General features: G+C 40.5%; 1 protein-coding gene across 1 annotated transcript in view; it reads right to left on the bottom strand.

The window, feature by feature from the left end:
* Positions 1-12,308: 12,308 nt before the first annotated feature.
* LOC150079837 (uncharacterized) overlaps positions 12,309-23,776 on the bottom strand; it is a 143,642-nt gene continuing 132,174 nt past the window's right edge. The window contains exons 11-17 of the mRNA XM_090383248.1: positions 21,858-21,923; positions 21,524-21,667; positions 18,309-18,380; positions 17,879-18,168; positions 17,592-17,771; positions 17,121-17,359; positions 12,309-14,627 (exon numbers count right to left, since the gene is read on the bottom strand). Coding sequence (XP_090239374.1) covers positions 12,309-14,627; positions 17,121-17,359; positions 17,592-17,771; positions 17,879-18,168; positions 18,309-18,380; positions 21,524-21,667; positions 21,858-21,923 — 3,310 coding nt within the window. The remainder of the gene's footprint in view (positions 14,628-17,120; positions 17,360-17,591; positions 17,772-17,878; positions 18,169-18,308; positions 18,381-21,523; positions 21,668-21,857; positions 21,924-23,776) is intronic.

Raw genomic sequence — 23,776 nt, 5'->3', positions numbered from 1 at the left:
TGCAGACTAAGTAAAGATTGGGAGAATCTTTAATAATCAATGCCAAGCAGCGCTCCTTCAGGATGACTTGAACAGACTTCAAGAATGGTCAGGTTACGCTTGGGAAATAGTAACCCCAGAATAGCTGATACACTTAGTGGGGTCGAATTAAAAACAGTAGAGTATGAAAGAGATCGGGCAGTTATAATACGTCAGATATGAAGTTTTCTGAGCAGTGTAAACAGGCAACCAGAAAGCGTATGGTATCCTATAGATGATTTATCGAATATTATCCTGTAGAGATAGGGGAGGTCATTATCCCACTGCTGAAGGCAATTGTAAGGCCATATTTGGAACACTGTGTTCAAGTATGGAGACTTCATCTGGAAAAAGACATTGAGCCTCTTTGAAGGGTCCAAAGACAGGCAACTAGAATGGTGAGATCAATAGAAGGACGACCGTATCAGGAAAGATTGATTATGTGGGCTGCAGAGTCTGGCAACCAGGCACCCCAGAGGTGACCTGAATGAGGTTTACAAGGCTCAGAGAGGGATTAGTAAAATGAATGAAGATGGAATTCTCACCGTTTTAAAGAATTCCAGAACGAGGGATCATAAATTCAAATTACAGAGAAGTTTAGAGTAGATAGTAGGAAGTTTTCTTTAAGGAGCGAGTTGTTAATTACTGGATCAAGTTGCCTTTGCAGGTAGTTGAAGTTGAGAGTTTGAAGAAATTTAAATTCAACCAGATAGTTACACACGTGAGGATGGACTAATACTAATACTAAAATGAGTATTCTAACAGATTTACGGATTCTAAAGTACAAGGAAGGCCTATTTCAAATAACACTGCTGAATCTTGTGTACGAAAAACATAAATAAAATCTTTCTTTTGAGGCATTCCAAAAAAGGAAACAGAAAAAGATCTTTCAAACACAAGGTTTCTAAAGAGATAGTGGATGGTAGGTATTTCACCAATCAAAGAATAATCAGCTATGTGCAACCATTGTTTAAATTTCATTCTTTAATGCTTTTTGTTCGATAATGGAACCGAACCTTGAATATCCATCCATTATCGTATAATTGCAAGCGAATTGTTGAATTTAGAGAGTACTCAGTAGAGGATCACACTGAAAGTTGTGGCTGTTTTCGTTTTGAGGAGCATTTTTACTTGCTGTTGAACATCACATGTGTGATTATGAAGTGGAAACGATATGAGTGAAAGCCTTATTTGCGAAATCCAATCGATAATGACAGGTACGAGTATCTCTATGCCAGCAATGTCATACTTAAGCATCTCCATGAGCTATTGTAAAAGAATTACCGTTTATATCTCTAAGATAAAACCTAACCAGTTGTACCTATATCGTATTTCGATTTTGATTTTGGATTCTCCACAGGATTCCTGATGAGATCTTCTCTCGCTCTGATCCTTTTCAGTCGTGGCCATGAAAGACCGATAAATCAGACACGCTTAGCAGGTAAATACTTTCCAGATTCGTTTAACCTTTCTTTGCTTAGTAATGTGATTTCGAGCCATGCATTTCAGTAAGCTTAAACATGTTAAGTTTTGAAATCATTTTCAATTACCCTGTTTTACCAAAAGTATTGGAACAATAAGAAGTAATGCATTTTATGAAAATCGTTCGTTATCAAATAACAGAGGGCAACTGTGCTACCCATCTTGGGTAGTACAGTTGGTATGATCAAAGTCCTACCTACCAGGTGTTACAGGCCTGGGTTCGAATCTCGAAAAATGATGCGAGGAACTTTCATGGGCTCTTTTCACTCATCTTGGCTGAGTTTGTCGATCTCAAGCGTGGATGGCGAGGCTTGTTTCCCCGGAAACTCTATTACACTATTTCATGGTGACTGTCTTTCCAGATGACACGCATGTGTCATCTGGAAAGACAGTCTCAGATGCACCATCCATGTTCCATCAGGATAATGCGCCCTGCCACATTGCCGGTATTTGTAATAATAGTGTCAAATGAAGCAAGAAAGCAAGTTTATAGAGCAATGGCAAATAAATAAAAAATTACCACTTAACGCGTCCATCCCCACCAAGAATTTTTCTAGTTCTTCCTTGAATTTATTCAAACTACCCACTTCCATAACAAGAGATGGAAGTTGGTTGAAACAATCAACCACTCGCTGGCTGAAGGCAAACTTCTCCACATCTGTAACAAACCTTCCACAATTTGAACATATGCCTCCTCATGCGTGTAGGCTCAACAAGAGGAGGAATGCCATTAATATTGAATTTACTCGATCCATTCAAGGAACTTACTCCATCCATTCAATGTGCCAGAAGTGGGCGTAGTGTTTTGTTCTGTGTTAGAGTAGTGTTGGTTTCTGTTGTTCTCCTGGCTTTTGGCCCCAGGGTCCCTAATGGGATTCCACGTTGCTCGCCACCACAACCTTAGTGCCAACGTGTACAACAATACCACCTTTTGTGTCCTTAAAAGATTATATCTACTCTACCACGTTATCTACTTTCGCACCACATGGCAGACATACCCTCGTCCTGTTCCATCTATCCTTCTTGAACAATATATTTCCCATTTCCCGGACAATAGAGTCACCGACAGTAACTACCTCCCGTGTGGCCGCAATTGAGGATTGCGGCTGTGTTGCCTGATGTATGCACCAATCTTGCGTTGATTTGGGTGGCTGATAGCTTGATAGGCCCCATTTTTATTCCTTCGAGGGCATTCAGCCTACTCTTCAAGCTCATCAGGACCCTGAGTTGACGCTTAATTCCTTCGCTATTATCAGAGCGTGGTTAGCCGAAAAAGAAAGTGACTTTGATGTGCTATTTTGACTGCCAAATTCGCCGGATCGCAATCCCACAGAACATCTCTGGGATTATGTGGAAGGACAGATCTGGCGTTTGGACAGGTGGACATACTATATAGATAGGTGGTCTGAATTGTTTTGGCTGGATAGAATATCCATTGTAGTGTTTTCTCTTCACGTCCCAATACTTTTGGTAATGTACTGCATCCTTCAAAAAGCGACATCAAATTTAATGTCACTTTTAGAAGTTCTGTTGGAGGCCTCAGTCGTCAACCGATTTAGATGTCATATTTAAGTGTGTTCCACGACGGATTTGTGTTTTTCCAAACTCAGGTCATGAGCACATCAGAAAACTGATGTACCCGTGGCCTGAGTTTTGAAAAACACAGTTTGATTGACCTCATCCAAAAAAAAACTCCTCAAAACCTGAAACTCTGCTCAACAAATTAATTCGATTTCTTTATTATCATTAAGATGTTCTAGTCTCTGAATTTCAAGACAATAACTGCATCGAGTCGAGCGAAGTTATAACTGAGGAAAATTCAACTATGGTTCTTGATATGGACGACTATCTGATGTACATGTACAACCTCGCAAATTTCATTAACTGTTTCAAGTTATTTGCCTCTCCAATCATGCTCTTCGGTAAGTTCGAATATTTTTATTCCAAATTCTAATACATTACATACGTATGATGTAGCATCCAGTTCAATGCGTGCCACGTCGAATTAATGTTCGGTTTCTATTATTTTGAGTTAGCAGTGTATTTTATTGTACCATATTTAAAAGTTATAAATACAAATCAGTCTGTTATTTATAGCTTACAAAATACAGAATTCCTTTGATTGAACAGATTTTTAATTCTTACAGTTTATGCTGTTTTGATCACTGCAACTATTACGGTATCAGTTTCCAGAAATTTCAAAAGAAGTAAACAAAAGGCCCCTCTTGTCCACGAATTGCTGTGTGACATCCAGAAGGTTAGCTGGACCAAAACGGTCAGCCAGCTAGATGGAATGGTAAGTTATTACTTGTAGTCTAAGCTGTTCTCATTTCCTGAGATGCTCCCATCAGTAGTTTCTATAGATTCCACCACCACTAATGAAGATTTCAGCACAGATGCAAGATATTCAGCCCGGTACGATGAATTCCACTCCCTTTGGGTCCTCGTGGGTAGCACAGTTGGTAGGATCACCGTCCTCCTAACACCCGGTGGTTCGAGTCCCGTCGATGACGTGAGGAATTTTTATTAGCTTTTTTCACAACGTGGCTGAGTTAATTGGTCTCAGGCGAGGGTAGCGTGGCTTTTTCTCCCGTTTTTCGTCCAGCAAGCAGAAAATCGACCTCAGAACACGCGCAATTTACAGACAAATATACACGGAGCAATATAGCCTTTGTCGATGATGCTCCTAAAACCCTATAGCAACCAACCAACGAACCAACCACTCCCTTTGCATAAATGCAATGGTTCTGTATTTGTTGTTGTTGTAGGGTTTTATGCGCATAAGTGACTTTGGCAATATTGCGCCGTATATATTACGTTCTAATTGCGCGTATTCGGTGGTCTATTTGCCTGTTTCTGGAGGAAAAACCCGACATTCCGGGAGGAACAGCCATGCAGCCTTCACCTGAGACCGACTAACTTAGCCACTTTGTGAAAAAAGCCATAAATATTCTTCACGTCATTGTAGGGATTCGGACCTGGGCATTTTGCATTAGGAAGAACAGTGCTTATGCTACCGCTTATGATGTATTCCCATGGATTCGCGTTTGAGTTGACCATTGTTCAAGCGCACAGTTCTAATCATTGCAAAAAATAATTAATTGTAGACTTCTCTGGCCTAGTGACCATGCCGTAGTAAGTTTTCCAACTTTTGGGATGAAAAACCATGCAGTCCTCTCCAGAGACGCATTAACCAGAACAAAGTACGGTGGAAGAAATTTCAGTTTATATTCGTATTTCTAGAGGAGTCGAATTCGATCCTTTTCCACAAGGTGTGACTCACGATTGTGATATTTCTTATTCGCCAGAGGGGTGGGAAAAAAGAACTCGATAGGGGCCCTGCCCCTAATGACTGAGAAAATTTTATCGTAATTAAAATTACAAAACTTGTACATAGAAACACAAACATAAAAATATAGCAACATTTTCTCTGATGATGTCTGATTAATAATAATTTTAAACGTACTAAAGACAGTGAACGTTAATTCGAATTACTTTCATTTTCAGCACGAGATGGAGCTAGTGGAGGTATCCAAAATGGCTTTTGTTAATGGACACACTTTGGTACAACAATGTATCCAGCAAACAACGGAAAGAATTGTGCACTCGGAAACCAAAAGTGAAATGAACTCCCTGTTATCATCGGACCAACTGACTGTGGTAGATGAGGACTCTCAAGAATTCGAAGAAGATGAAGATATTCAGGAAGGCGACCCCATGGAGTCTCTACATGCCAGTCTACAGTCTCACGTAGAGAAATCCCAATGTGATTTGTATATTAAGTTGGAGAATGTGGCAGACGTTATGGGTATTCTACAGACAGTTGTCGAAGCTGCCTACCACCGATTGCAGTCCGAAGACACGAGACATGGAACCAAACATTGCGATGCACTATTGGCTTTGAAGTACGATCATCTCTTTAAAGAAAGGGAAGAAAGCTATTCTAACATGAGAAGGGTTCAACAAATCGTTTCTGGAATTAAAAATCGAATGAAAATTATTTTAAATCAACTGAGTCGGCTCGAAGCATTCGATAAACTGAAAAACATGGAAGTGGACATCGTTTGTCGTAATAACGACTATCTTCTGGCTGAACTGGATCGACAACGGTTGGAAATCCAGTCATTGCAACACGAAATACAATGGATGTTGAACGATGCAACATCTATGACGAAGGAGCGCATGCAACAGGATTACTTTCCTTGTTTTGCAACCAAAAAGAACGAGAGCTCTTCAGACGAGCATTGGGAATACACTGTTCCGAATTGGGACTTAACTGGAATGAACCCAGCTGGCCATAAGGGGGAATCGCTTTGACGATCTTATTCATGTACTTTTAAAAATAATTTTTGAATTTAGATCCAAATAATTAGTTCAAATAAAAGAATTTCTTAGTTGGAGGATTCACAGTTGTTTATATGAAGGTAACATATGCTTTAGACTAACTTCAGGTATCGTGGGGTTTATTTAAATAAATTAATAAATAAAATATCAGGCATCAAGAGGGGAAATTCAACCCCCCATTATACCTTTTAGCGTAATCTAAGCACGTTTCAAATTAAGAAAAAGATATTTAGAATAAATTAAACTTCATCTACCTCATGCTGAGATAACCAACCAAAATTTTCAACACTTGTAAGGATAATTGATTTTTTTAGAACTGCAGAAGAACATCATATGAATGGTTGATGATCATTATATACCACTGCTTGATACGTTCTGCTCGATCATCTACACTGCTCGACAAAAATTAACAGCACAAAATATTTTTAATGAATATTTTATTGTTAACAGTGTCGCCGATGGCCAATATTTGATATAAAAGGCATCCTGGCATGCAAATTCCGAGTATCCAATTGAAATTGATCTACCACTTTACAGACCTGAACATTATGCAAATTATTCATGCTTTTTTTTGGCTTTTGTACTACTTGAAGTCGGGCAATCACAAGCGGTGGTGCCATGCTGGCTTCATGTGTCAAGTAGTGTCTCCTCGGCACTATGGAAGCAGTTTCTGGGGACAGAAACCATTACAAGAAGAGCTGGCCAAGGTCGCCTGAGGGCTACATCAGCCAGGACAGCCCACTATCCGGCTCTAACAGCAAGACGGGTCTTGTCATCAACTGTCTCTTGAGGTTGCTGCGTCTACAGGTGAAAACATTTCCAACTGGACTGTGTTAATAGGGCTCTATTCAAGCGGACTTTCAAGCGAGCAAGGTGAGCAAAGTTCTGCACTGGTGGATGAATTGGATTTGTTGCCACAGAATCTTATAGACACCCTTATATCGAGCATTGTTCATCGCTGTCAGGCTTGTTTATCCGTTCGAAGGGATCATACGCCATGCTGATATCATGTGACCATATTTTCAAGCATCTGGTAACGACTTCTTTGATGCGACTTTTGTGGTAATTCTTATCCCCTATAAATGTCACTTATACCTGTCCGAAGTTTCTTGCTGTCTCCTCATTTAACCATTATTCTATGGTACACCACCTTTCCAAATATTTTCCGCTTTATCACAAGCTGCACGAATAACACCACTTTTCTACTTGTTCTGTTAATTTTGTCGAACAGTGTAGATCACACAGTTGGATAAATATTTAAGGAAGGGATGTTATTTACAATCGACCAGCAGATCGTAGTTCAAAGAATCTGAACCTGTCTATCTCCTCCTCTCCATTTTAACGTATCATCTCTTCTTGGCAACTGTGCATAATGTCAATAAACATTCTTTTTATTGTCTGGCTTTTCAAAACCGAATAGATTCACCTGACCAACCGAAGTTGTTCAGCAACAGGGAATGAATTGCGTTCCCTACAACCAATGTTAGATTTCGGAAGTCTATGATCCTGGTGCCCATATTTTAAAGGCCCTAAAAATAAAGTCACTAGAGCCTTGAAGAGTGATAACTGTATTGTTCTGGTTTCCCCCCTCCGGACCTTGGAGCCCCTTGAACAATATCTGTCGTCCATCCAATTTATTTTTACTGCATACACAATTCACCTCTGTTTCACCTTAGGTCTCTGAAAGGTTTTGGAAAGATAAAAGCTACAGGATGGTCATTATGAATATTATAAGATTATAAGGGCATTAGAATTAGAAGTCAAGAAACCTTATGGTTCAGGTTAGACTTCAGAGATGGTTCTGGTTTATATTCTGAAGGATGTGTATTGGTTGGTGCATAACCGATGACAGTCTGTTGTCATTCAGAATTTCAACAGTGTTTGCTGGGAACATCCAATGTTGCAATCGAGCTTGTCGAATTTGAATTGGAGGATACGTAAAGGACTATCTTGATTTCTTCACTTTGGTGGCTTAATCGAGCAAGTTTGGCTAAAGACGATTGGGATTATGTAACAATTATTCAGAGTGCCATCGAAGAATTTTTATGGGCCTTTTGCACATCGTGGATGATTTAATCCGTCTCAGGTGAGAGAAGAATGGTTTTTTCCTCCGGGAAAACTTGGGTTATTCGTCCGGCAACAGCAAGCTGACCACAAAATACACAATTTACAGATATATTATATACAGGACGCAATATGGCCTAAGTCCCTTTTTTGCCTGAAACCCAACAAAACAAAACATTTCACTAGTTCAATATCAGTTTGATCTATTCTAATAAATGTATTAAAATACTTGTAGATCGAATTAATGACCTTCACGGGTTGCTGTTGCCCATTCCAGCAGTGAAATATAAATGTATGGTTTATGAGAATGACGTTAATGGTGTTCTCTTCACGATTTACGCAATAAAAGAATTTATGTAACTTTGTAAGTCCTTTAGAAAGATTCCGAGGTTAAAAAGTAAACGAAGATAAAACTAAGATAAAATTATTAGGAGACGGGGTAGGCAGGCCGTTAATACAGAGAATAGTAAACACAGCAATCAATACAAACATTGGGGGATTCTTTTCTGGTCCCAAATTGCTCTTTGTTATATAGGAATCGCAGTAACACAATTAAATTCTGGTTATCAATTTTTTTATGGGAGATGACACGTCAAGAGAAATACCATGGAAACTTTTTATTTCCACCATGGGAAGATGGGAGATGTGTGCCCCAAAAATTAAATAGAATTTCAATATAACTGTGAGAGATTGCTAGATGACAAATTACTTTGTCATCTAGCAATTGAAGTACGTTAGGTACTTCAATTCCTATAAAATGCCCTTCCCTTTAAGGGCAGGTTACGTCTCTACTGAATATTGTTTAATTTGAAGAATCTGGAGAAACCGTTGCTAGTGGCAACGATGCACACTTATATTTTAAACATTTAAAAGTTATTGGAAATTACACATCAGGGATAATTTCGCGTAGTGAGGACAATATGGTAATATCCTTTGTTTGATGTCCAATATATTAAGGAAATACAGGGAACAGATTTTTATGGGTTTAGTCCAGCAATAGAATTGAATTCTATTGCTGAATTCTATTGATTCTTAGAAATGGCTGAACTTACATTGATGTAGATAATTTATTCACGATTTTATATACCTTTGGGGAAAAACTAGGTGACGAGAAGGGCTTCTCCCCCAACCGACCAGAATACAAACAATGAAGTTTCCTCCTTGGAAAAAAAAAAACTATAATCGGATTGTTCATGCCTATACAGGACCCTCTATTAGCCTGGAGGCCCGGGTGGTGCCCACGTGTAAATCCATCCCTGTAACTGTATTCTTAATTAGAGAAAATATATTATTTCTAGAAAATTTTAAAACCAAAAAGGTTTGGAACTTAAAGGATGATGTGCGAACTGGAAAAATTGTTTCTATCCAAACTTTGGAGATTGGTGAAATAATGAGAACTTCAACCTGCATGTGCATGGAGTGTAAGCTGCTTTTAATTTCTTTAAAAAATTACAGATTATTCTATCTGTGTTTTGAAGATTTATTCAATGCTGAGAGTGGTAAAAATGTCTGTTACTGTCTGCGTCTACTTAAGCGATTACCAATTTCTTTGTGGAAGAACAGGATGTGGAAAATTTGGTGGAGGTGTCCATTATTTTCTCTGCAGCTCTCCAATGTTTTTCAAGGTACGAGAGGTATGATGCAGCATTAGGTACTTCAACCTTTTAAAACTGTGAAGGATGGGACGCTATTATAATCCACTAGTGTCTGAATTTTTTGAATTCAGACACTATTTTTGAATAAACATAAATGCAAAAATGTTAAGTGTGTGTTAAGCAGTAAAGAAACTAAGGCTATGAGATGTCAATATATTGTTTTGTGATTACGTGTGCTCTTCGGTTGGATTGCTGTTTTCTGGACGAAAAACCTGAACCTCCGGCAGGAATAACCACTCAACTTGCTTGAGACCGAATAACTTGGCTACATTTTTCCAAAAACCTCATAAAACTTCCAGATGTCATTATGGGAGGGCAGTAATCAAATCACAGCAGTTTGATCAAAAGAACTAAAAAAAAACTAAATTTGATCAATGTGCAAGGTATTTTCAAAAATTATTTCAAGTCAACACTCGGTCATAAACGGTTTATTTATCAGTTATGTCAATTTGTATTTATATTGAGTGATCATTGACGGTTACGTGTCCTTACTCCCCTTTCCAAAACATCCCACAGGTGTTCAACTGGATTGAGTTCAGGCGAATTTGGAGACCTATCAATATGGGTGATTGGGCCTCAACAGGGATCCAGCTGCTAAATGGCCAGAATAACAACGATACATAACACTATACTTACAAAATCCATACACTTTTAAATCTCTGGCCTTCCCAGCGAACTGGTATGCCTACAATGAAGGCAACGTGGAGATGGAGGAAACCCCTGGTGCCGTTTGACACAAAATACACTTTACTTATGGGTGATAGCGTCACTTGTATTCCTCAAACCACTTGTGGGCATTATCGTCATGAAAGATCCTGTATCTGTCTGGAAAAAAGTTTGCAACATGGCAAGCTGCACATGGTCTCCTAACACCAACGGGAAGACCTTACCAGTGAAAAGTTGGTCCATACGCAAAATAAGTTCTAGTTCTTGTCAGCAAAACATGTCCCATATTAAGCAACCACAGCCACCAGCCTGGATAGTGGGCACCGTGCACGATAGGGCCCATGAACTACTGTTGCTTGCGCTGCACCAGGTTGTACTCATCCGACCAGCACACTCATTTCCTGTCCTCCAGTTTATTGTTGACACGACAGTATACACCGTCGATGATGATGAGCAGTGAGGAGACGGTCACTTGAGAATGTCTGCTGTGGAATCCCATACGTCTAAGTGTGTGGCACATTGTCATTTCAGATATTGTTCCTGCATTCTCCATATTGTATTGTGATGTCAACTGTGGCATAGTGACTAGCTATTGAGCCCCTACAATGCGCTGCACCCTTCACTCACCACGAATATCCACTTTGAGTAGCCCTTGTCGTTGGGAGGTTCTTTGACCTGTTCGAAACCATTCTTCGTACTTTAACCACAGTGGGCCGTGAGCATCTGACCCCACGAGACGTGCCGTTTCCGATGTGGAAGCTCCTACAATCATGCCCTTTTGAAACTCCGTAATATCTTTACCACATCCCATAACTTTTACTTTATCACTTTGACTTGCACGACCACTGCTCTCGTGTGGATGCTCTTCGGCTGCGAGCAATACAGCATAGTCCATTACGAATGGGGTGATCATAATTCAGTGATCACTGAGTGTACATATAATATCTGTTGCCAAAATTTGATCTCACACATATAAAGCCATCCGGCCAGGAGGGCGTACAGAGAAAAACAACATTTTCAATGACTTCGGACTATCTTACTTAAGGTTACAAACAAGGGCACACAGTCAAATAAAGTGGTTACTTTCAAGCTGAATTATGGGTAGACAAACATAAAATTGTAAATATAGCACAGAAACAAAAATATTGGTGATCCACTGTTCTTTATTCAAATATAAAAATACAGTATTTTCAGATAATACGGTCTAAAATCAATTTCCTATTTACTACATATCAGAAATGTATATTGGAATGTTTGCCTGCAGACCGACCTCCTTCCAGACAGAAATTTCTTCACAACCAGAGGGTGGCACCTAATTTTACAGCAACCACACGTCAAAACTTGTCCTTTGTATTGTGTTCGCAGGGAGCATGTTCCGTATAGTCACCAGTTTGTTGACATCATAGCAGAATGGAACACGTTGATCGATTTGCTTTCTTACAGATATGCGAGGGCCAGAGACGATGTTCTCAATACTAGAAGCATCAATTCGCCAGACAGAGCGAATTGTTCTCCAAGTCTTGGTACAAGTATGTGGATGTTCCTTGATGCGATCTGCTACTTCCCGATTGTAAAGTCTTAGTTCGTGTGTGTTATTGCCCTAGAGTTGGGGGCAATGAGCAGTGAGGGCTTGCCAGCTACCGTGTTCATCCACGTGAGGATCCAGCATTCAAAACCTATAAACTTGTTTCGATATGTGGCAGATGATCAAATCCCCCACTCATATAACGAGATCTGTATATAAGCTAAATCAGCTTAGGATTTATTATACCCACCCACCAGATCTCGATTGCCCACATGGCAGAGTAGAAGGTAAGGCAATCCTTCCAGGTAAGGCTCGGGTCTGCGTGGGACCTTTTGATTTGAACAGTTTGAAGTCCATGTTACAAAATGATTAAAGGAGAAATTGTCCCAGAAAATTTATCTGTTCCTGTTAAATCATGTTTTATTTATTTTGTTTATTTCAATATTTTTTGTGGGGTGCCATAAAAAAGACAACACTAATAAACCTGAGAAGGTGACAATATTTTAATATCACAGCTAGAATACAAACAAATAGAAAAATTAAGCTACAGCACGCTAACGCTGTGCTGCATCAATTAGCGGTATATCTTCACTTGTTGCGCTTGGAGTTGGACAGAGCGGCAGAGGTTGTGTGTTTGACAGCACGTCATCTGGTCTTGCAGCGCCCTCAGCATTAAGTCTGTCGGGGACAAGTTTCACCTCAATAAATAAGTCGTCTTCTTCCTCATCCTCTTCGGAAGCAGATTCATGTTCTGTGGACATCAGAGGTCCTCGTGGCTCTCCTCTGAGACAGGATTCGTGAGAGTGGTGGTGCTGTTGGCATTGGCGAGGATAGTCCTGACTTATAACAGTCTCGCTATGGCAGGTAGGAAGGTGGCAAGGAAAGGAAGGTAACATTTGACTATGACTTCGCACTTGTAACTTAAGGCCAACCAACTGGGTATTTTGACTAGACAGAGATCTGAGAAATGCCGGTAGGCTCCTCAGGGAGATTTTCTTCAGAGAGTTGTCGGAGCTCGCTTTGCGACGAGTGAACAGTTTAAAATCAAGACCCAAGTTGCTGAGACTGCTCGATTTGGGCTTTGAAAAATTGTCTGCATTAACATGCAAATGACGTTGATCTGCAGAGAATGACGGATTTTCCACCTGCACAACTTCAGCTATGACGTCACGGCCTGCGTCACGACTAGCCAAGCCACTGTGGTGTCTTGTTGAGCTTAGTCTTTCCAGTTCAATGTATGGCTTTGTGTCTAGATCGTCGCTGTGTTGTTCTGACAAGGATGTGTCCACAGTGTCCTTTCCAGAATCCGTCTTCTGGTCCCCTGTGGATTGATCACTTGACAAGAGGACTTGGTCATCTTTCGAAGTTGCAGCGTCACTACTTTCTTCATTGCTTGTCTCAACCAGTCTGTTGTAGAAGCAGTTGAACTTCTCTTCGAGTTCTTTGCTCTTGAATTTGAGGGATGGCACCGTGTCTCTTCTCCCGCAAGTTGAACACAACCCTGATCCTGATACAGGTGGAGACCTCTTGAAGGCAATCACGTCTGTTGACTTCTGACCTCTTGCCAAGGGACTGTCTTCTATTGCTCCCTGTCGGCACAGTTTTGGCTTCTCCTTACTGGTTCCCATAGAGTAACGTGTGAATCCACAGGCTCCAATATTTGCCTCGGCTTGGGCTGCAATAGATCTCTCCCGAAGGGATTTTCCATGGAGCGAATTTGAAGTGTCACTACTCACACTGGAACGGGAAAGGCGGAAAGTTGAAGTGGACGAATCTTGCCGACTGCAAGAATTACTAGAATCTTGTGATGATTTGTGAGTGCAGGTCCAAGAATTACGTCTTCCTCCACGCTCAAGCAGGCGAAGGGCAAAGTTTCCTTGCCTCCAACTGTCTGAACGAGAGGAAAAGTTCTCGCTGGAAACACTAGATCCACGCATGTTGTTGTTCTCTGCATGTCGCTGGATCCTGGCAATGGCACATGTGTATTCACTAATTGGAGCATTCTGTGATTTATCTCGACATAGCAAGTACCTCATTGCCAGGTCTTTCCAACGCCTACCACGTCGATAAGCAGGCATGTTATCATCTTTCTTCTGATTTGCACACTGACACAAGGGATGCTCCCCACCACTCTTTCTGTCAGCTGCCGAGTTGGTGTTGGCTGGAGTGTGTCGGTTGGAAAAATTTGAACTGTGCCGACATCGGCCAATTCCTCTAGTTACTCGAGACTCTTCTATTCGCTTGCAGATAAGAACACAGTCTTTCTTGAATTGCTTAGTGAAAATTGCGTAGAGAAAAGGATTGGCACAACTGTTGAGTGGAAGGACGAAAATTGTGAACACTTTAGCTTCCTCCAAAGATATCAGCTGGAAACCAAACACCGCAGTCAAGGAGAAGAAAGCTATGGGGGCCCAGCAGATAAAATCCGTGAACACTAACAACGCCATCCTCTTTGCTATCCGAGAGTCGTTGGAATTCCATGCCTGTGACCCTCTAATGACCCAGTACATCTTCAGATAACAGCCCATTAGGATAAGGAAGGCAATGCCGTTGATAAAGATGAGAAACACAACATAAATCAAGGATGCCATGTCTTCGGTCTCGAATGGAAGGCAAATGGCGAATTTCCTGTAGTCACTGATGCCAAACAATGGCAGAACACTCATGAGCAAAGCGAAACCCCATCCTCCACCCATTATGTAGCCAGCGTGCTTTAGCGACAGTCGTTTATTGAGGTGCATGGCATGGGTTATGGCGTAGTTTCTCTCCAAAGTGATGACGGCCAGAGTATAGACAGATAGTTCGCTGCTCAGTACTCCAAGAAATCCAGCGATTTGACAGCCAGCTGATGTCTGCCACTGAATAGCGTAGATCTGTAAGGAGATAGTTGAAAATTAGTGCACAAATATAACTAATGAACTTTGGCAGCAATATAATTATTTCTTTAATTATAATTATGATAAATAATTATAGAAAAGTGATATCAAACTTTAGACACCTTCGGTGTTCCATTTCAGTACTAGTTCCAGACCGTAATGCATTCAAAGAATCAAAGAGAATTATTGGTTTTTTTTAATGCAATTCTCCATCGATAAATAAGCAACAACAGACTTAGAAAGTCGGGTATTTACATGCGAAATAAAATAAAGCATGTGAAACAAGGCTTGGATTCGACTCCTGTTGCCAAACAAATTAGAGCAATATTTGTATATCACTTGATAATCAATTATATACAGATTTATACACTGTGCTGCCACTTTATTAGGTACACCTGCCTAGTAGCGTGTTGAGCCTCTTTTAGCCTTCAAAACAAAAAAAAAACAAATTATTTTAAGGCCACAGAAATAATGAAATTCATCTGCCGTGCTGTGTATCTTATGTCTGTTAATTGCGTGTGTTCTATGGTCGATTTGCCTGTGTTTGCTGGATGAAAAATTCCAATGGGGAGGGGGTCCTTGCTATCTACGCAAATCAGCCACGGAGTGTAAAAGCCCATTAAAGTTCCTCTCGTCATCGACGGGATTCGAACCCGCGCCTTTTCCACCCGGTGTGGGGAGAACAGTGATGCTACCACTGTGCTACACGCGCAGCCTTCAAAACAACCCGAATTCGTCTAGGCATGGATTGAACAAGATTCTGAAAATGTGCAGGAATGGAGTACCATGCAGACATGAGTGTGTCACGCAGTTCCTTGAGATTCGACGGAGGTGTAGCGAACAGCCCTTTCCAGCTCATCCCAAAGATGTTCAATAGAATTGAGATCCGAAGAACTGAGCGGGCCTCTGCAGCAAAGAAAGGTCATTGTCATGTTCCTGGAACCATTTCATAGTGATTCAGGCTTTGTGCACTGGTACATTATCCTGCTGGAAGTAACCATCTGACAGGATAAACTGTCAACATGAACGGATGCACTTGGTCAGCAATGATGTTTAGGTACGATGTGGCATTCAGACGTAAATCTATGGGTATCAATGGACCCGTGTGCCAAGAAAACATTCCCCACACCATAACACTGCCCCCACCACCTTGCACAGTAGTCGTTAGACATGAAGGGTCCATAGATTCATGTTGTTTTCGCCAAATTCTGATCATTCCATCAACATGATGCACCAGGAACTTCGATTCGTCAGATCAAGCTACTGTTTTCCAATCCTCGATAGTCCAGTGCTGGTGTTGCTGTGCCCACAGGAGGTGTGCTCTCTTGTTCTTCATTGATAACAAAGGTACGCGATGTGGTCGTCGGCTGTTGTAGCCCATTCGTGCAAAGTGCGACTAGTGGTCCGTTGCGATATTTTGTTCTGCGCACCAAGGTTGTATTCTGAGGTGATGTGCGAATTGTGGCCCGTCTGTTTGTTTTCACAATTCTAGCCATCCTCCTCTGACCTCCCTCATCAACAAGCGATTTTCTTCCAGGAGTGCCGTTGAGAGGATGTTTTCCGTTCGTTGCACCATTCTCGATACACCGTTTAAACTGTGGTGCGTGAAAAGTTCAGGAGAACTGCCGTTTCAGACATGCTTTGTCCAGGACGTCTTGCACCTACTACTATGGCACGTTCGAAGTCCGTTAGAGCACTCCTTTTCCCCATTCTTACTACGGTTTGTGCGCTTAACTGATACTAGAAAGGTTGTTGTGCTGCATTTATATCCACAACTGTAGTCATGTGACTTGCAACGTTGTGGGACTAACCATTTGTGTGCACAGCAGGAGTGTACCTAATAAAGTGGCAGCACAGTGTATATAGCAGTGATTAAAATCACCGTTCTCTCCAGCGGGTGGAAAAATCTGTGGTTCGAATCCTGTCGATGACGCGAGAAACTTTTATGGGTTTTTTTCCCCCTACGTGGTTCAATTATTTGATCTCATGGGCAGACAGAAATGTCCTCCTCCGGAAACATGGGTTTTGTGACCAGAAAAACAGGCAAATCGACCAGAGAACACGCGCAACTTTTGGACACAATATACATGGACAAATGAGTTGGTACTCGGGTCGCCCTGGTATAACAGTTTTTTTTTACTGTCCCCATATGAGACTAATTATACATTGGATGAAAAATCCTAGAAAAAGTCCCTATAATCATTGAAAGAGTTCACACCCAAGTCTTTCGATTCCAGAAGCAAAGTCGTTACTGTATCCTGATGAAATAGATAGAGGAAGTTGCAGATTCAAGGAAAACTATCGTCGTTAATGAGATAAATTCACAAAGATATAAAAGCTACCCCTATCTTAAAATATTAAAGAAAAGAAACCATGATTCAAGTTTAGATTATAGTTAGCAAGGAAGTATTTTATTAAAAATTTTAGAAGATAATTTGAGCGGCAAATCTTTTTTTTTTATTGTAGCTTGATATGAAATGTGAACTTTACCCTGAACTCTCCGAGCGTGGAAGCGTCTATGACTGCCAGCATTCCCAAGTAAATGCCCATAAGGAAGTCGGCCACTGCAAGATTGCACACTAGAAATCGTGGAACGTCGATCTTGCTGCGTCCAAAGAGCAGAACTATCACAACTACCCCGTTACCAAGCATGGCAAGCAGGAAGACAATCCAAACTCCACAGCGAAGGCTCCACCACCCGAAGAGATCTTCACACGGCATGAATGGACCTGTAATAAAAGAAAGATGACATTTTTGTAACTGACCACTGCACCATACATTCTTCGACTATTTAGGATGGTGATGCACCTCCAAGTACTTTCTTTCAAAAATGGTAACTGGAGGCTCTTTTAATTTCAAATTTGAAGTTATGTTTCTAGACATTATTGTTAAAACGTTTAGGAACATGATAGAATTTTATAGATTTTTAGAAGAAAATTAGAGAAATCAATGCGCACCAACCTGGCTCAGGAAGACACTGCACAGGGTGTCTACTCTCTCCTTCGTCGGTACTCTGCACCGCTCTGTACTCTTGGAAATATTCCTCAGCATGCTGGGCGAGGTTATCGGGGATCGCATATTCTCTTCCATACGTGTTCCACAACTGACTAGCGAATTCCTCGAATTTGGAGGAGAAGTTTTCTAAATGTAAAAACAAGGATAGGATAGCAGTACTACAAAAACGTTATGGCATCAATCCATACAATTTGAGTTAATCAACGCTTTCCTTACTAGGTTTTCTTACTCACCATAACCAGGCCAGACGTCGGTGAAGTTGGTGCTCCACACATTCATGTCCACTTCGTCTCGGGTCAGCCACACGATGGTTTCCTTGAGCGAAGCCGGCAGAGGAGAGTGGCGAACCAGAGGACGAAAAGAACAACAGTGGTACGCATAGGAGAGCGCCAGGGTGTGGACTTTGGGAAAGTCTTCCGGTGGAGGGAATTCTTTAAGGTTTCGGTTGTTGAAAGTTTTGAGCTGTCTCAGACTTTGGAGACCTTGACTTGGTAGGTACGGATAGTGGTTGTCTCCCAAGTTCCTGGCCAGTATAAGAAGAAGCAATATTTCAGTGCAACTCACTTACTTTCACATATGGATTACATCTGAATGTCATTTTTGCATTAAATGTTAAACGGTAGAAAGTATAAATTAGAAATACTGTAATGAGACAGTTCTTACAGATCTCGCAGTTGGGTGAGGTTTTGGAAAACTTCTGGATGAATTTCGTCTATTTGGTTGTTCATGAGGTCCCTGGAAGGTTCAAAATAAATTCAGCAACATCAAAGGATGGAATCGTTTATGGTAGGAAAGTTTTAATAGAAAAATTCTTTCAATTCAAGGGAATAACAGTAGATAAAGACTAGTTAAGGAACAATGTCATATAAAATTATCATAGAAAAAATAAACGATTTCCAAACCTACCAAATAGGTTTTACTGAAAATTGGTAAAGACGATAGACATAAATAAGAAAGAAAATATTCAGGAAGAGTTTTAGCTCTCGCGCATGATATATTCTTTGAAAATCCATATCTTCACTTTTAATTAAGATAGGAGTTTAAAACAGGTCTTGTTTTTAAATTATTTTAGTAAATTTTAATTGAAATATAGTAGAGGTCATGCAAATAAATCTTTCTTCTGAATTCCTATAACAACACTTAAAAATATGGAAAAAATTAGTTGGGAACTATTATGTATCTTTGGACAATAACAGGTTATCTTCTTCTTCGGATTTATTCCGTTATTACAACGGTTCTCCTCAACCTAGTAGTAGTACACTGGTGTGCAAAATTTAAGGACCAGTCAGATTTTCACCTGTAGGAGTGGCCTGGATATGGGAAAAGCATACCAAAGGAACCTCGTGAGATACAAAAATGATGAAGGAAACAACACCGACACAACAACAGAAACAAAACGGTACAGAGAGACTATTCAAAAATGGCAACATAGCACTGTCTGCCATGATACAGATGCATCACTGCCAAAGATGGAACAAAGGGAAGAGGTAATCCTCTGTACGAGATATGACCACCCCTAATGTCGATGCAAGCTTTGCACAGCCTGTCCATACTTAGAACAATGTTATTGATAAGTTCTTGCGATAACATCGTCCATTCCTCTGTCAGCGCCATCTTCAGCTGGTGAACATTTTCTGGTGGGTGTGGGCGTGCCGCTAAGCGGCTCCCCAGAGCGTCCCTTAGGTGTTCGATGGGATTTAGATCGGTGGAACGAGCAGACCAATCCATACGAACAATATCCTCACTTTCCAAAAGCACATCAACAGATGCAGTGCGATGGGGAGTTATCATCCATAAACATGAACTCGAGGCCAATGGCACCTCGGAGCAGACGCACATGGGGAAGGATTACCTCAGTACAGTAGCGTTCACCGGTTACAGTACCGCCTTCCAATATCTGGAGTTGTGTACGGCCATCCAAGATAACGCTTCTCCAGACGAGAACACCTCGGCCGCCATATCGATCCCTTTCAGTGATGCTTCCGGGGTGATACCGTGTGCCAACCTCTCGCCAGATTAGCTGATGTCTAGAATCGCTGCTGAGACTGAATCTACTCTCATCAGTAAAGAGTACCTTAAGTAAAGATTTTGCGGTTGTAACCTTTAGAAATAGTGTTGGTCCTTAAGTTTTGCACACCAGTGTAGTAATAAGGTTTTAGGAGCATCAGCGACTAAGGCCACATTGCTCCTTATATATTGTGCTGTAAATTGCGTGTGTTCTGAGGTCGATTTTCTGTTTGTTTGACGAAAAACTCGAGTTTTTGGGAGAAAAAACCATGCTACCCTCGCCTGGAGATCGAATAACTCAGCAAGTTGCGAAAAAGACTAATAAAAGTTCCTCACTTCATCGATGAATCTCAAACTCAGGTCTTTTCCATCCGGTGTGCTACTCACACAAATGCGCGGAAAAGTTTAATTGTGCAATGGGTATGCTTCCAGTTCATTCTAATTGAAAGCATACCGGCAGGCATAACGCATACCCAACAAATAATATCATAAATGTAATGCAGAAAACGCAGCTCCTTGCACCCTTTGAGCAAGATCAAAGCGGTGAGACGTTTGGATTTCAAGTTTGATTCGCTGTCGTGGCGAGGGAAATAAAATATTTAAATCGGAAGATGGAAGCGGGACAACCTGAAAGGTTGCAATCTCGCTGTGAGTATTGCGTGGTTGTCAGGGGTAATCATATCCTTCCATCCTCCTTTAAAGTAGACGCTCATTTTCAGAAAGGCATGAATTAATTTCAGTACCACGCGATATCGTCTTAGACCGGCTAACATGGCCAAGGTGCAAAAAGAGTCCATAAAAGTTCCTTCTCTTCATTGTTTTACGTTTTATACTTCGTACATAGCATCTTAACAACAAACAAGTTCGTTTATAATTTGCAAGATGCCGTAGTAATTTTTTCTCCCTTCCCTAGGAAAATATTGTTGAAGCACCCTCAGCTTTATGTTCAGTTTTATACAGGACCGCCTACTCCTGTCCATTCTTTACTCTGTGGAAAATTACGTTATGGCATTTTTCATAAAGTCCAGACATTCGATTAAGACCTAATTAAGCTGTAGCCAAGCTATCTGAGAAACAAATAATAAAGTTGGGCGACTTTGTGTCAGTCATGAAAAAGACGAGGTCCCTTAATCAGGAAACTTAGAAATAAGAATTGTATTATTAACCTAGCGACGTATTTCTTTACGCCTACCAAATATTTGATTGCTCTCGAAGCAACCAGCCTTATTGTTAAAAGGAGATCCAAAAAAAAATCCATTTTGCAGAATGGACAAAAAAGGGGTTTTATTAAAGCTATTACTCCACTTTTTCTCCATCCATGAACAGAATAAACCAGGGCATGTATGCCACTTTAAAAAGATTAAAAGGAAGATGTGTGCTTAATTTACGAAAAGATGGGTGTTTCATCAGCGAAATAAAAAGAGTCCCTATTGACTTTGCAACCCAAAAAACTGGTCTTCCCATCTAGAAATACTTTTTACCTTATTGCTTTATACTGCACTCTTTCAAGCAGATCCACGTCCTTGCTGTTGTTGAGTTTCAGTGAGTTGGACCGTATTGTGCCATATATATTTATGTTTGTAATTGCCTCTGTTTATGGTCAATTTTCTGTTAGAGGGGCATAAAACCCGAGTTTCCGGGAGGAAAAACCACGCTACACTCGCTTAAGACCGACTAACTCAGCCACATTGTGAAAAGACTCATAAAAATTCCTGGCATCATTGACGAGATTCGAACTGAGGTCTTTTTCCACCCATTGTTGGGAGGACAATGATTCTACCAATTGTGCTACCCACGAGGGGGTTCTTATCTAAGGAAAACAGCGCATTTAATGCGTTTCCTGTGCAAATAGTAATTGATAAAATACTTACAAGACCTGAAGGCTGTCCAGACCATGAAAGGCATCTTTGGGAAGGCGGGGGATGAAGTTATTACTCAGAAAGAGATCGAGCAGTTTATTCTGGCTGAGAAATGGGGTTTCGTCCAGAGTTCTGATCAAGTTGTAGCTGAGGTCCCTGTTAAAAAATTCCACTGCATCACTTAACAGTTCAAAAAGCATCCAGTGTAATACGCACTAGTGTGGTAATAAATACAGTGCTGCCAATAGAATAAAAATTCATTCTACTTGGGAGCATACTGGGTATTGATTCATACTGGCAGGCGTAAGGCCTACACCACAAATAATATCGTAAATGGAATACTTACAGAAAACGCAGTTCCTTGCAGCCTTTCAGGAAGGTCAAAGAGGCGAGACGGTTTGATTTCAAGTTTCTGAAAGAAAACAGACGCGAACTAAGTTGGCAGCTCGTGTTTTGAAAATACATATAAGAATGCAACATGGACACGATATAAAAGATCCATCTCAATGATCGTCTGATATCGAAAATGAAATCATGACTGGAAAGATGAATGGCTGGACATCGCTAAAGAGGTTGGAAATTAAGTAGGGAGTTTTTTTATTCACCGGACTACTCCATCTGTGCATAAAATCAGGAAATTTAGTCCTTTTGATAAAATGTGTTCAATGTGGTCCTCTTTTTTTATTACTGTGCCGATAAGAGAAAGCGATAATCCAGAGTGTATTCAACTTAGGCAGAAACGAAAATCGAATACATCTTGTGTTGTTGTAGAGTTTTAGCAGCATCAGCGACCAAGGCCATTGCTTCGTGTGTTCTGAGGACGATTTTCTGTTTGCTGTACGTAAGAATCTAAGTTTCCGGGAGGAAATACCAAGCTACCCTTGCCTGAGATCGATTAACTCAGCCACGTTGCGAAAAGGGCCCATAAAAATTTCTCCCAACATCAATGAGACTCGAACTCACGTCTTTTCCACCAGATGTGGAGAGAACAGCGATCCTGCCCACTATGCTACCCACGAAGAGTGCCTTAGTGAACAAAGGTCCAAGAAAAAGGCACCATTCTGTGACTTCTCAAGGAGTTGGGAATTCTCCTTGTAAAATCTAAAACGTTTCAATTATTTTTTTATTAGAATACTGTACCTACACCAAATGCATTACAAAAAAAATCAACCATATTGTGCCACAAAAGTTTTTTTTTTTTTTTTTTTTATGAAACCCCCAAACACGAGAGGGATTAGAACCTATAGTACTGTGAAAATGTTTTCACTTTTCAGCCCTTTCGCTTACTTTCAAGAAGTAATTTCGCCTAATAGTGCCTGATATATTTTTTTTTTTTCTCACGGTCTGTACAACGAACATAGCGTCCCTTGACAGAGCTAAGCTTTTACTTTCGAATTCAAACACCCCAGGGGTGCGCTCGCCGTAATACTACACCACAGTGACGTCACCCGTTCTCCTGAGCGGACAAGAATGTTGATCGAATGCAAAGGTCCGAAGAACGGTGAAAATTGTTATATGATACGAGTAGAAATTACCAGAACAAGACACAGCAGGTCTTGCATAACAAGACCTTTATAAAGATATTAATTGTCACTACGACGCTGTGCATGGTACAGTATCAATTTATTTCTCACCCCCCCCCCCGAGGCGATGCAGAGATATATATATTTGAAGGGGAAAAAGAAGGGACAGACAGGGGCACACAGACAGTGATCTTTGTGCAAGACATGACTGAAGAAAGAGTAGTGATACGGTTGGCGGATTTTTGTCATTGTGTAAAGAAGATGTAAATTAATAATTACGAGGGAAAAGATGAGAAAAGAACTATATTGATGTCTGGAACAGATTCCCCCCCCCCCGAGGCGTTGCAGAATATTTTCGGGTAAGACAACCCTTATTGTTTAATAACAAACTGTATTAAATCACCCAAAAGCCAACCTATTACCTGCATACGTTTTAATGCATTTATAAGACACCTTTCCTCACATAAATATACCCCGACAACTGTATTATTTTCTTAGTATTCAACTTTAATAATAATGCGACTTATTAATTTAATTGTCAATTACTAATTACACTATTAAGATAATATAATTACCTGTTTCATATTTTGAACAGTGGTATGCTCTGACAAACACTAATTATTTTGTACTTGCTAAGGAATTAGTGGAAAAACCATATGAAGAATATTACAACATTGTAATATAGCTAACAGCAAGATAATGCTTGCATTCAATTAATTTGTCTAACAATTAAATACCAATT

The sequence above is a fragment of the Mastigoproctus giganteus genome, chromosome 10, assembly GCF_048544385.1.
Source record: "Mastigoproctus giganteus isolate SK-2022 chromosome 10, ASM4854438v1, whole genome shotgun sequence".
NCBI lineage: Eukaryota > Metazoa > Arthropoda > Arachnida > Uropygi > Thelyphonidae > Mastigoproctus > Mastigoproctus giganteus.
This window is presented reverse-complemented; position numbering and strand designations above follow the sequence as displayed.